Source organism: Scatophagus argus, chromosome 17, assembly GCF_020382885.2.
Source record: "Scatophagus argus isolate fScaArg1 chromosome 17, fScaArg1.pri, whole genome shotgun sequence".
Taxonomy (NCBI): Eukaryota; Metazoa; Chordata; class Actinopteri; family Scatophagidae; genus Scatophagus; species Scatophagus argus.
In genome coordinates, this window is record NC_058509.1 from 3,848,118 (window position 1) to 3,861,014 (window position 12,897).

A 12,897-nucleotide genomic window follows, 5' to 3' on the forward strand; every position below is an offset into this window, starting at 1 on the left:
CATAGTTATAAGCAGTTCCAATGCTGGTTACTCAGATTTTTTACTAAGAGTAGGGGAATTATAGTATAAGAATATTCAGGTTATTTGTAAAAGTTATGCAAAGTATTAGCAGCAAAATAGACTTTAAGCACCAAAAGCCTCCTCATTTTGCAGAATGGCACATTTCAGACCTATCATATTATTTAATTATAGCCCACAATATTACACCATAATTCATTGTACTATTTATATTTGGTATTCTAAAGCTGCAAAGTATTACAAGTTGTCAAATCCATGTAGTGGAGTAAAAAGTGGAATATTTGTTTTCTGAATGTAATGGAGTGGAAGTAGCATGAAATTCAAATATTCGTGTAAAGAACAAGAACCTCAAAATTATTCTTATGTACTCAAAAGTTAACCTGTTGAATGCATTTAATTATCTGGATAAAATGTGAAGTTTGTGTTGCTTGGTAAACACCACACAAAAATCAGATTTGAGGGCAAAAAGTCAATTTTAATAAAAATGACCATATAACATTTATTAAAATCTAATAAAATTACAGTTTTAAATCTAATTCCTTTCAGGCCCATGTTGTGGGGTGCCAGGTCCCAGTGTTGAAAATAAATACATCTCATCATCATTGTAGACTGAAGGCGCAGATATCCTATCAACTTCCTGTCTTATTGTTATTTTTCCTTGTTGTTCTTCTGCGTTTCCTGTAGCCTCTTCAGTCCTCACTCAAGTCATTTGTCACAGTGAAGCAGACATACGCAGGGACACACACATTCAACAGCAGGAAAACATGATTGAAGCCACAGAAGAGTTAAAATAAGCCTACGATGCGTGTGTGTGTGTGTGTGCACGCGCATGTGTGTGTGTGGTTCAAGGACATAATCAGAACATAGTTAAATAAGAATGTTTGTATTGTTTTGTTTAAAAAAAGCAGAGTCTTTAACCAGCCAGTTGATGAATCTGCTGGGGTCTTAATACCTCAGCTGACGCACACCTTGCACTCCACTAACAGATAAAAACAGAGCAAGCAGGTTTTCCTCATGTAGTGTATCATTAGATCACAATGTAAAGTAACTGATCTTCGAATTAAAAGAGACTTGTTTGACTGTGTTTTTCTGTCCCGTTTTGTTTTTACCATCAAAAGTGAGATGGGAGGATCAATACCACCGTTATGTCTGTGCAATAATCAGGAAGCTACAGCTAGCAGCTGGTTAGCTTAGCATAAAGGCTTGAAATGCAGCACAAGCTAAAGCTCGTTGTGTGCTCACTAACATACTGTGTCTCATTTGTTTAATACGGCCAAAAACATGTAAAAAATGTAATTTCCGCTTTTTACAGGGTAAGTGCCAAACTATTAACCCTAATCCTCAGTCGTGACTAGTAACTTCTGGTGTCCCCACTGGTTGCCTAGCAACTGGTCCTGGTCAAAAAATAGTTCAGCGAGTAACGCTGCTGTACAACACAGAATTGTCAGTTTTGCACACAATTCAACATTGGCTTTGTTTGAACATTAAAACCAAAGTAATATGTTATGATATGTTAATTATTGAGCTTTAGAGATGCTGTTAGGTGGATTTTGTTATGTTTGAAATGATCCTGGCAGGCTGTTTCCCCCTGTTTTGTGTCTTTGCTAACCTGCTAACCTAAGCTAACTGACTGCTGGGTGTAGCTTCATGAGAGAAATAGGAGTGGCATCAATCTTCTCATCTAACTCTCAGTAAGAAAGCAAAATAACATATTTCCCCAAATGTCAAGCTATTGCTTTTAAAACGCCTGCAACAAAGCAAGAAAAAAGTAACAAGTGTTTGTGTTTGTGTGTGTGTGTGTGTTTGTATGTGTGCCCCTCGGATCGTGTAAAAAGTTGGCGACTTAATTTTGGTAACACAAAGGTCACACCTATTGACTGTCAGGTATGGTTTAAATACTTAGATAAGAACCCTGAAAAAAATGCTACTGCTTAAATAAGAAAAAAAAAACAATACTGAAAAGTTAATTTGATATGTTTGGTGGGTGAAAGTGACGTGTGTGTGTGTGTGTGCGGGGGTCTCCAATTTTTCTAAACTTAAATTAAAAACTGCTGGAATTCATAAAATACATTCAGTCTCTTTCACACTATCGGCGGGAGAATCTGTTCTTGAAAGCTTTGATAGTTTTGGCCATCATGGGGGCAATTTCTGCAAGAGGAAGAAGAAGAAGATTACATAGAGAGATGAGAATCCTAAACTATGGCTCAGGACTGTTCACAAACACTTACTTTTGACCTGTGGCTTGTCCCGGCCCACATGTCCTGCTCCTCCTCCTCCTCCTCCTCCTCCTCCTCCTGGTGCTGAGGAGCGAGACGAGCTGGGAGAAGGGTTATACTGGGAAGAAGAGGAGCGGCTTGATTCACCAGAGCTGTCTGTGGCAGCTGGCCTTATTCTGAAAGATACAGGAAGAGACAAAAGGTCAGTGACTGCACTAAGTCTAACATAAAACCACAAAGCCCTGAAAATAAATGCTGGACTTTATTTAAATTAGAATTGTTTTTTCAAAAAAAGCACCACACTTTCCCAGAAACTGTATCTATAAATATGACCAAACATTGTTGAAGCAGCTTGAAGATATCTAATTTTGAATCCATATTTAAAAGCAGAAAAATATCCAGACCGGACGATAAAATAACTGACTGCTCTCTTAAAGACCATTATTCTTCACTTTTAATATTAATACAGTAACATGACATAAACACGTAAATACACTTGACACCACCAGGTGGCAGTCAAGAATTAATTACTTCAGAACTGAAGAAATCAGCATATTTTATGATGTGGTTGGTTAGGTGGGTTGGAGAGCAGTCGTAGGTGTACAGGGCATACAGTTGAGGGCTCAAGACACGACCCTGGGGGGAACCGGTGCTGAGTGTGAGTGTTGAGGAGTGGTAGGGGCCAAATCTCACAGACTGTGGGAGGCTTGACAGGAAGTTTTTAATTCAGGTGCAGGTGGGGAGGGGGATCTGTAGCTGCAGGAGTTTGTTGAAGACGAAGTCAGGGATGATAGTGTTGAATGCTGAGCTGTAATCCACGAAGAACATCCTCACACAGCTCTTCTTGTTCTCCGGATGGCTCAGTGCTGTGTGAAGTGTTAGGGCGATGGCGTCCTCCGTAGACCGGTTTGCCCTGTACGTAAACTAGTGTGGGTCGAGGGAGGGAGGGAGGCAGTTGTCCTCGCACCACACGACCAGGTGGCTCACCTCACTCCTGTAGATTGTCTCATCATTGTTGTTGATGAGACCCTGCCACAGTCGTGTCGTCCGATGAAGACCTTGATGAAGAGGTTGGAGCTTAATGTTGGTGTACAGTCGTGGCTCAGCAGGGTGAAGAGGAGGGGACTCAGCACATCCTCGAGGGGCCCCTGTGTTCAGCGTAGACATGATCAAGTGTGTTTTCGCTCCTCGTTGCACACTTGACGTGCTGGTGGAGTTCGTGTAGAACAGTCTTGAGGCACGCTTTATTGAAGTCCCCGGCGATGATGTGAACGCCATCCGGATGAGCCCTCTGTTGTTTAGTAAACATGTGCTGAAGCTGGCCACGTGCCATGCTAACATTAGCATCGGAAGGGATGTAAACAGCAGCTGCCGTTAGCTCCCGTGGCAGGTAAAATGGTCGGCACTGGGCAGACATGGCCTCCAGGTCCGGTGAGCAGTAGGTGTCAATTACTCTGCTGTCTGAGCACCAGTCCTCAAGCACATAAACACAGAGTCCTCCTCCTCTGTTCTTACCAGAGGCTTTGGTCCGGTCGTGGCGGTGAATGATGTGGCCTGCTAGCTCCACTGTGGCATCGGGGATTAGCGGTTGTAGCCAGGATTCGCTAACAATCAACAGACAGCACTCACCGATGAGGCGGTTGTAGGCGATCTGTGATTACAGCTCATCCATCTTGTTCGCAAAGGATCTGGCGTTAGTGAGAAAGATCGATAGTGGCGGGGGTCTGTGCTGAGCCAGCAGGCCTTCCCGACATACACGTTTCTGCTTCTTCTCCTTGCGCCGCCTCTGGCGCCTGCTGGACCCGACAACAATCCACGGGGCCCCGGGCGATCTGAGGTTGTGAGCCCGTGAAAAGGCACTTGTAATTTTGGTTTTGATCTGATGGGGATTGTTGTGGCATGGAGAAAGGCTTAAAAGACATAAAACACACAAAAAGGTGCAAAGAAACGGGGAGCCTCGGGCTGCTGCGCCTGGCGCGCCGCCATCTTGGAAAACCTCACAAGAACACAAGCAAGAATAAATATTCTCTGGCTGTCTGAAAACTACCTTGCAGGCATCTATTGAAAAATCTAAAGTAGTACAACAAGAGACACACAAAGTATTTGATGAAGGGTTGTGGCATGAGGAGTAATACGTAGGAGATTTGACTGAGCTCGACTGACAGACGGTAAACACACCAGGAAACCCTGATGAGTATTCAGCACACACATAAATCTCACATTTACTTCATTTTGCGTACTGACAGAACTGCATTCTTGTATCTTCAGGACAAAGATGATTAGGTCCTGAATGTACAGTAAGTACGGCTGAGAGGCTCCTGCTGTACGCTGAGGGTTAAGACGTGTCACGCGGACTCACTTGATGGGAGCTGCAGCCGCTATGGATGCAGCTGTGGACGAGCCTCCAACGGTGCCAAACTTCTCCTGTCGGCGGCGAACATCACGTGGCGGTTTGGCGACAGAATTCACATATGCCATCTTAACCTGCCGTCCTGCCAGGACAAAACACAACACTCAAAGACTTTAATAAATGAACTAATACTCATCACCAGTCTGTGAAAACCTATTGCTGCGGCCGATTCATACAGCACAACAAGTGAATCAACCTGCAACTAGCATGAAGAAGGACTGTCACTCTGAACATGTCGCTGGAGTGACGTCAGACACAAACCTTCAGTCAGTAAAAGCTTCTCCTACCTTTTGGCTTGTTGGCGTGTGCGGAGGAGATGTTCTGGGTGAGCATCCTCAGCCGCTCCTCACGCTCGTCGTGCAGCCTCAGGTACATCTCCCTCCACGACTCATACTCCTGAGGAGACTCGCGCTTGAAGTCCCGCTGACAGTGACGCATCCACAACTCGTCAGACTCCTCCGTAAAACACTGAAAGAAGAAAAATCAACATGGAAGGTCACGAGTCTTCCCTTGTCATATTTTCACTTTACGACTGCACTTTAGGCTGCGCTGAGGGTCAGGATGACACCACCATGTCCTGGCTGTACGAACATGAACTGATTCAAAGGTTATTTTCATTGAGAGGAAAATGAGTGCCTGGAGTTTGTCTTTTATACTAAACCTTAAACATTTCCCCTTTATTTTTTGTTAATGAACTACAACATGTGTGGTCTTCTGCAGTGACCTTTCGTCATGCAACGAGCTCTGACGGAACGTGAATCAGGTTTTCCTGGTTGTGATACTTTCTGTGTAGTGCTTTTATTCATTCTTAAGACGTAGAGAAGGGGTTTGTGACTCCTGCAAAAGTAGCACAGAGAAGGGGAAAAAAACTGTGGAGGTCAAACTTTACTGTCAGACCAACACGTTTCTGCTTGTGGCCTTCACGGTTTTCACTGGGATGCATCTGATGAGGCTGAAAACGCTTTGCAGTTTGAACACAGTTTGAAGGTCAGAGGAACGCATTATGTCCATCAATGTACTCACAAGTGCAGAAAGACAAGCGTGGGAGTTACCTGGTTGCTCTGCTCGATGCGGTACAGCTGCTCCGGTGTGCAACGCTCCAGCACTGGTTCCAGGATCTCAAACGGCACTCCGCCCACCTCAGCGATGGCTGAAAGAGACGCACCGAACAGTCACATCTGTGCATAATGTCTGTTTGCTTTAACTGATTTGGCATAACAGGTTCAGGTCACTCACAGTCGATGTTGTTCTGCAGCACACGGATGCACTGCTCGTACAAAGTCATCATCCTGGGCAGGTAAGACGTCTTGGACCCTGAGTACACCACCATCTTGGAGTTGAATCGTTTCCCTGTGAAACCAGCATCCTCCTCGTCATTGCAGACGGGTACTGAAAGTAAAGAAGGGAGTGAAAGTCAGGCAGTGGGACACAGGACAGGAGGCATTCCTGGATACTGACAAGGATATTAACAAGAAGGAAATACACCATTAAAGAGAGAAAGTACAGGACAATGTGAAGGAAACGCTGACCAGGAGTCAGGCTGTTTATGATCCCTTGATGGTCTTCATGGTTTAGAAGCAGGATGAAGACATATGTTTCATAAAAACGGTGAGACTTTACCTTTCCGTCTCTGCGGGGACAGCGGCGTGACGTCGATGGAGGGTAGAGGTCTGTAATTGGGCTGAATCGCCGGCAGAGGAATTTCAGGAAGAGCTGGGACGGCCTCCACCGTCTGCAAACAAAGTCACACTAACATCAACAAGCAGGATGTGCAAACAACTTTTCAAACTAAGAGCTTTCAATAGAATAGATAACGGATGAAATTAAATGAAAAGTCTGTGAGTGGAGAAAAGCAGCCAAACTACACAATCACTTTGGGTAAGTCAGACTGATCCACTCTGATGCTGGTCTGCTAAAGCGAAGCTACAGCAAAGACACACTTCAGCCTGATATCTGTGTGTGTGTGTGTGTCTGCTGTTTGGTGCTCCGCTGCTGTTCTTACCCTCTTGCGTTTTTCAGGTGTCGCTGCAGCTGGACTGGAGCCCGAATGTGACCTCTTGGTGCTCTGAGTGCCGTTAGCTTTGCTCCCTTTGGAGGAGGAGGAGGGTGCAGTCGGAGGGGTGCGTGTGTGACGGGAGGACGACGTGGAGGATGAAGAGTGAGACGGTCGACTGTGTGACGAGGATGATGATGATGATGGCTTCTTCTTCTTCCTGACAGACGTCGGGGCGTCGTATGTGAGAAAAGACTCGAAGGACATGGTGGGTGTCTCAAAGTCTTCTTCCTCCTCCTTGGATGGAGAGTCCCTCGGCACCCGCAGTCGCCCTGGAAACGCGGGGGGGAAACGGAAAAGGCAGAGGATGCAGTGAATCATGGGAACTTACATTACATTCATTTGACATTTGACAAAAGTGACACACAACCACCAGAAAAGATGGCGCTTAGCTTGTTGGTAGCTTCAAATAACGACAAATGTGCCAATTGTTTGGTTTACAAAATGTCATAAAATACAGAAAAAATGCCCATCATGTTCCCAAAGTTCAAGGAGTCGTCTTTAAACTGCCTAACAAAGATTCAGTTTACTCTCATGTGTGACAAAGAAACGCAGAAAATCTTCACAATAAATATTTTTAACACTGTATTTTTATGGCTCCATCAAACGAAAACATTCTTCACATCTTTGTTCATTATCTTCTACACATTTCCCAAACTTATGACAGACAGGTTTGGAAACTTTAAGATCTTCACTAAAACTTCTTTTTACTAACTGACTGACTTAAAAGGTATCAAGAAGCAGTGATACATAAAACATGAACGAGGAGGGGAGTTTCTGAACAGGTTCAGGGGCCAAAGTGCTGCAGGGGCTGAACTGACTGTCTCTGGGATTTCCTGTTGGAAAGTCAGAGGGCTTTCTGGCTTTCTTTAACACTTTAAAGGGGAACTCCACCTATTTTACACGCCACAGCACTCTTTCATATTAAATATCTGCCTTCATAGAGTTCGATCTGACTCCAACTCGGGCTTATGAGCCTGAGCTCAGGGGTTCATTGTCTCATAATCTGTCCATGCAGAGGACAAACTCAAAACCCTTGATATCACTGAGGGACAACAACACGTACCGTCATCTCCTCCTTTCTTCTTCTCCTCCTTCTTACTCTCATGTGTGGTGGACTTCCTGCTGTGCTTTGCAGACTTTTGTACCGGACTCTGCCGTCTCTCTTTGTCTGCACTGCGTTTCTTCCCTTCGCCTCCTTCTCTTCCTCCTTCTCGATCGCTACTCATCTGTGCATGGCGTTGCCGCCGCTCCTCGTCTCTGTCCCTGTTTTTGTGACTGTGGGAACCGTGATGATGGTTTTTGTTGGACTCTTTGTTTGGTTTGGCGTGGCGGACCTCTTTGCGAGGAGGAGGGGGACTGGGCTCGGGCTCAGGGCTGTGGTACTCATCTGACTGGTAACCTCCTTGTTGTGGAGGGCTGTACTGCTCGTGATGAGGAGGTGAGGGCAAGTAGTTTGTGTGGTAGCCTCTGTCATCCTCCTCCTCCTCTTCCTCCTCCTCCTCCTCCTCCTGCTGCTCCTCCTGCTCCTCCTGCTCCTCCTCCATGTAGGAGGGCTCTTCCTCAGGGGACGGTTCCCGGGTGCGTCTGTGGCCTCCACCGCCGCCCACCTCTGGGCCTCGAGAGTGTGTATGTGACCGCGATGCCTCTTTGATGTGGCTGTTAGGTCTGAGGTGGAAAGACAGACAGACTGGTGAGAAACACCGGAGCACATTGCAGCCAAGAACTGCAACACCGACTGCACATAAAGATGGACAACATGAGAGCTGCCCAAAAGCGAGGCCGAAACATCTGGATCGCCCCCTGGTGGCTGACTGCAGTACAGCTCATAAAACCGTTCCGATCCATGTTAGCTGATGGGACAAACTAAAAACAAAAAAAGTGCAGTGACGTTTTCTGTCATGTCAGGTAGTTCTTATCACGCTGATGAATGTTCAAGTCTTCATTGTTATTATGTCACTATGCAGATCATACCTGTCTGTAGACTGAGGAACCAGTTTCTTCCATTTGGCCACAAGGCTTTTTGCCACCTCTCCAGCTACTTCATGTTTCCGAAAAGAATTCACAGTCTTCCCCACTCCAGTTTCCTGCAGGAGAACAATGCAAAGAGAAAACACACAGATCACTCTTTCTTCTGTCTTTATACATATTTCCTATAGGCAGAAAAAAATTTTACTTTCTTCTTTTCATTGGCAGAAATCAAGAGGATGTGAACAATGAATGAACACATTCTTACCACCAGTATGTCCACAGTCATAGGAAGTTCCCCCAGTCTTTTGAACGTCTTCAGTAGCTAAAAAACAAGAGAAAAACACAATAATTCAGAGTACGATTCTAGTATTAAAAATATAGTAGAATAACTAGAATATTTTGTCTAAGTAGCTCCATCACTTTGGCATTACTGAAGATAATTAAATATAAATCATCATTTACCTCTAATACCCGTACAAATAACAAAGAAGGATACAGCACCAATAGTCTGTGAGTGTTGTCAGCACTGACAGACTGTGAATTAGCATTTTGCTGAGATATTATAAAGGATGTACGATATGACTTTACATACTGTGAGTGATTACAAACTCATCAGCCGTCAGGGATTTTGCAAGGATGTAAATACCAACATGACCGTCCCTTTAATACCTCTGGGCGGTCATGCTGTATATCACAGAGCAGCTCTGCTCGCTGCCAACGCTGAATTTTAAAATGAATTTTGACAGTGATGCCATGAAAGATGTGAAACTGTAAGGGATTTAGCTCAGTCACAGACACTCCTGCTCTCATTGTTGACCCCAGAACTGCAGTTGGACAAAATGAGAGCCTTACAACCGGATTGAATGGTCTTCCTCAGTGGACGGAATTTGCTCAGTTGTCATGGAAACAGCTCATCATAAGACATGACCTACTAACACGATTTGATTTGTTTTTCCAAATGATGCAAAAAATGTGTGTTTATTGCAATATTTAAGACAGTATAGAGCTGTATGAATAATAGAATCAAATATTAAGAGTGATAACGCTATCACAACTCAGTCTAAACACTTCTGAGCAAATCTCTAAGTAGGAACAACCGGTTTGTTTTCACTTTCAGTCACTGTCCTCCCCTCAGGATGATTTACATGTTGTAACTCTGCTCACATTCTTATTAAGCAAAACTTGTTGACCTAAAGAACTTGAGCCTGGCTGATTACTGTGACTGAAGCCCAGACTGACATTTTAACTGATTAACTTGATTTAAAGAGCCTGATGCACGCTGGAAAAACGGGGACGTTTTACAGTCCAGCGTCACGGAGACTGAACGATGTCGTGGCCTATTGGGGCAAAGCTGTCGTAACGGCAAAGCGCTCCCATTTAACCGTGTCGGACTCAACTTGTCAACGTACTGCTATAAACCGGAAGACGTCCGGTATTAATAAAATCTGCCATACAGCTCACGGATGCTTTGTTTTGGGAAGCCCGGTTGCATTTCACTAGAGAAAGCAACTAAACAAAGGCGCAGGCGGTGATTGTTAATTACCATTTATCCGCTTTCGTAATTCTACATTTTAAGGGCCGGCTGCACTGTAGTGATGTACAACAACCCGCAATGACCAAAGTTAGTTTAACACTAAAGGCCTGCAGTCGCTGAAACTGTCATTACTTTCGGCACTAACGTTTGTTAGCTAGAAGGCTAACGGCTACTATGGCCCCCGAGTTTCGATTTAAAATAAACTATGTTGTGGTTATTGTTATTGTTTTAATGATTTATAGCTCTGTGGCGAGTTGGTGTGGCAGGTTGACGTGCTGAAAATAGCTTACAAAACACGGCGAAAGAAGCACGTTATAACAAGTTAAAACCCCTTAATTATCGTGACGTCTCATGTGATGCCTTCATGGGGTGTCGGAAACACGGAAATTTCTCAGGAGAGAACGAATAATTTGTATCCAAGGCTCTTCAGAAGTTTTGTCACATTGTCTCCCAGCTATATTGGAAGCAAATGGCAGGACAGTTTTGAAGAAAACAAAATAACGCTGTGAACTCCAAACACGTGTGTACACAAAATATGGATTGGTGATGAAGAAGAAAATATATAAGTTATTGCAGCTGGAAAGGTTAAAAAGAGAAGGAACAAAAAAAAGCACAGATATATTCTATGAGCACAAGTTCCTCAAAGTCCCTGAAATTTTAAATTTAAAAACTGAAAAAGTTGTCACTTTTTCATTTTTATTTGGAATGCTTGTATGTTATTTATAACACCACAGTTGTACTGCTTTGTTATTTGTAGCTCAACTGTTTGTAGATCAAACAATTCATGATCAAGTAATATTTACCAAACAAAGCAATCAACATGAATCATTATGATGAAATATAACTAGAAAGACTGTTGAGTGTGATTTGTACTTCTCAGGGACAGAGCATGCCCAAACCCGACTACTTCAGTTGGTGAGTGTACTCTGAAAAGTAAATTGTCTAAGGTACTGTACGTAAGCACAGTTTTGAGGTACTAGTACTTTAATTGATTGGCTCCATTTTCTGTGAGTATATACTGCTCCACTACATACTTGATGGCTGCACTCAAGATTTAATCTACAAATTCAAATTAACAACACAGAATATAAGTCAACAAATAAATTAAGATTTTATTGCTCTCATGAGAGAAATTCACTTTCTAGCCAATAGTGTATAAAATAATTAAAATCAGCCATCCCTTTATCAGCTGAAAATGTAAGTAAAGTTCATACACATTAATGCATCAATAATTACAATCCAGCAATCCGTAATTATAACGAGAACTTTTATAGTATTTTTGGGAAAGTCGTTTTTTAAGACATATGATGAGACATTGATGACAATGCTTATGTGATTAATTTGAGCAAAATTTTAAATGCAATTATTGTATTTTTAACAGTCTATTTTTACACTGTGGTATGCTACTTTTACTTAAGCCAAAGAACGGAATAATTCTTCCACCACTGCTGTTTTTTTTCCCCCAAAACTATTATAACTTGTATTTCTGGTTCAGAAAAGCTAATGAAAACTGTTTTACGTGACAAATGGTCAGAAGACGGAGCCTGATAGCGGTCACTAAACGCAGCATTTAAAAAACGGCTGCGACTTTCGGAAAGCTGCCTTGGCTGCGCCTTCATTTCGGCCGCCGGAGACGAACCGTCGCATTGCAGGAGACGGTCGGTGCTAAACACCTGATCTGTCTGTTTCGACCGGTCCAGTCGTTACCTTTCGTGGCTCCGGATTCTCCAGGAGCCGAGACTGAAGTCTATCCACTGTTTCCAGCAGTTCCTCCGCCATGTTTACTGCTGGTAACCTGTCTCCCGGAAGCTACTTCATCCTGACTGAACAGAAAAAGGGAAAAAACGGAGAAGTTCCGCTAGCATACTGAGCTCCTCCGCGAGGCGGAGGCCGTTTACGCTCTTAAAAAAATAATATTATCACACTTGTAAAAATTAAAGAGACTGTAAAAAGTGCGTCAAACGTCAAATTATTCTGAGACATTCGAAAAAAAAAAAGTTTAAGTTGTCCTTAAAGACGGAACTACGTCACAGCACAGCTGACGGCGCACGCAGGGAACACCTGTCACTGTGACGTCCGGGAAAACGCTGAATTAGCGTTTCGTATCATGAGTGGAGTAGGCCGATCATTTCCTGCGGGGCCAGGAAACCGTGTAACGGTTTCATGAGAAGAGCCGCCGCGTTTCTGTAGAAATAAGTTTAGCAGGCAGTGCCGACACTTAGCTTGTTCTTTAATGCTCTGCACTTGGCTCTGTGCGAAAGGCATCTGTTTCCCAGCGTTTACATTCATAGAAGGAAAAATATTAATCATTAATATTTAAGCTACCTGAATCTAGAGGAAGAAGAAGAATCAGCTTTATTGACAGTATATATATATCTTTACATACACACACTGAATTGGTCTTCTGCATTTGACCCATCTTTAGTTGAACACACACATGCAACACCCGGCAAATTACATTATTATTCTATAATGATCTCTCTCCCTCGAATGGTCGTCACGTCTCCCAGAGCCCAATGTGACTTTGGGATTTTGTTCAAAACCAACAGATGCTCGTTTTATGTTTATATTAAACCAAGAAAACTAGTGAGAGTGTGACATTTCCCAAAACACAGAGAACATCCCTCATCTCAATGGATGTATAGGCTGTAAGTCTCGCCTGACTGGTCATATGATAGTGTAAGTCTGATATATC

At 43.5% G+C, this 12,897-nt stretch overlaps 1 protein-coding gene across 1 annotated transcript; it reads right to left on the reverse strand.

Annotated features, from left to right (window-relative positions):
- Positions 1-472: 472 nt before the first annotated feature.
- On the reverse strand, positions 473-12,236 carry eloa (elongin A). Its single transcript, XM_046418484.1, has 12 exons — positions 11,910-12,236; positions 8,934-8,990; positions 8,672-8,784; positions 7,764-8,365; positions 6,647-6,969; positions 6,265-6,376; positions 5,881-6,033; positions 5,697-5,794; positions 4,932-5,112; positions 4,594-4,726; positions 2,247-2,410; positions 473-2,166 (listed from the first exon to the last, which is right to left on the reverse strand). The coding sequence occupies exons 1-12, from the start codon at positions 11,979-11,981 to the stop codon at positions 2,105-2,107; spliced, it is 2,070 nt and encodes a 689-aa protein (XP_046274440.1). The 5' UTR covers positions 11,982-12,236; the 3' UTR covers positions 473-2,104.
- Between the last annotated feature and the right edge of the window lie 661 nt (positions 12,237-12,897).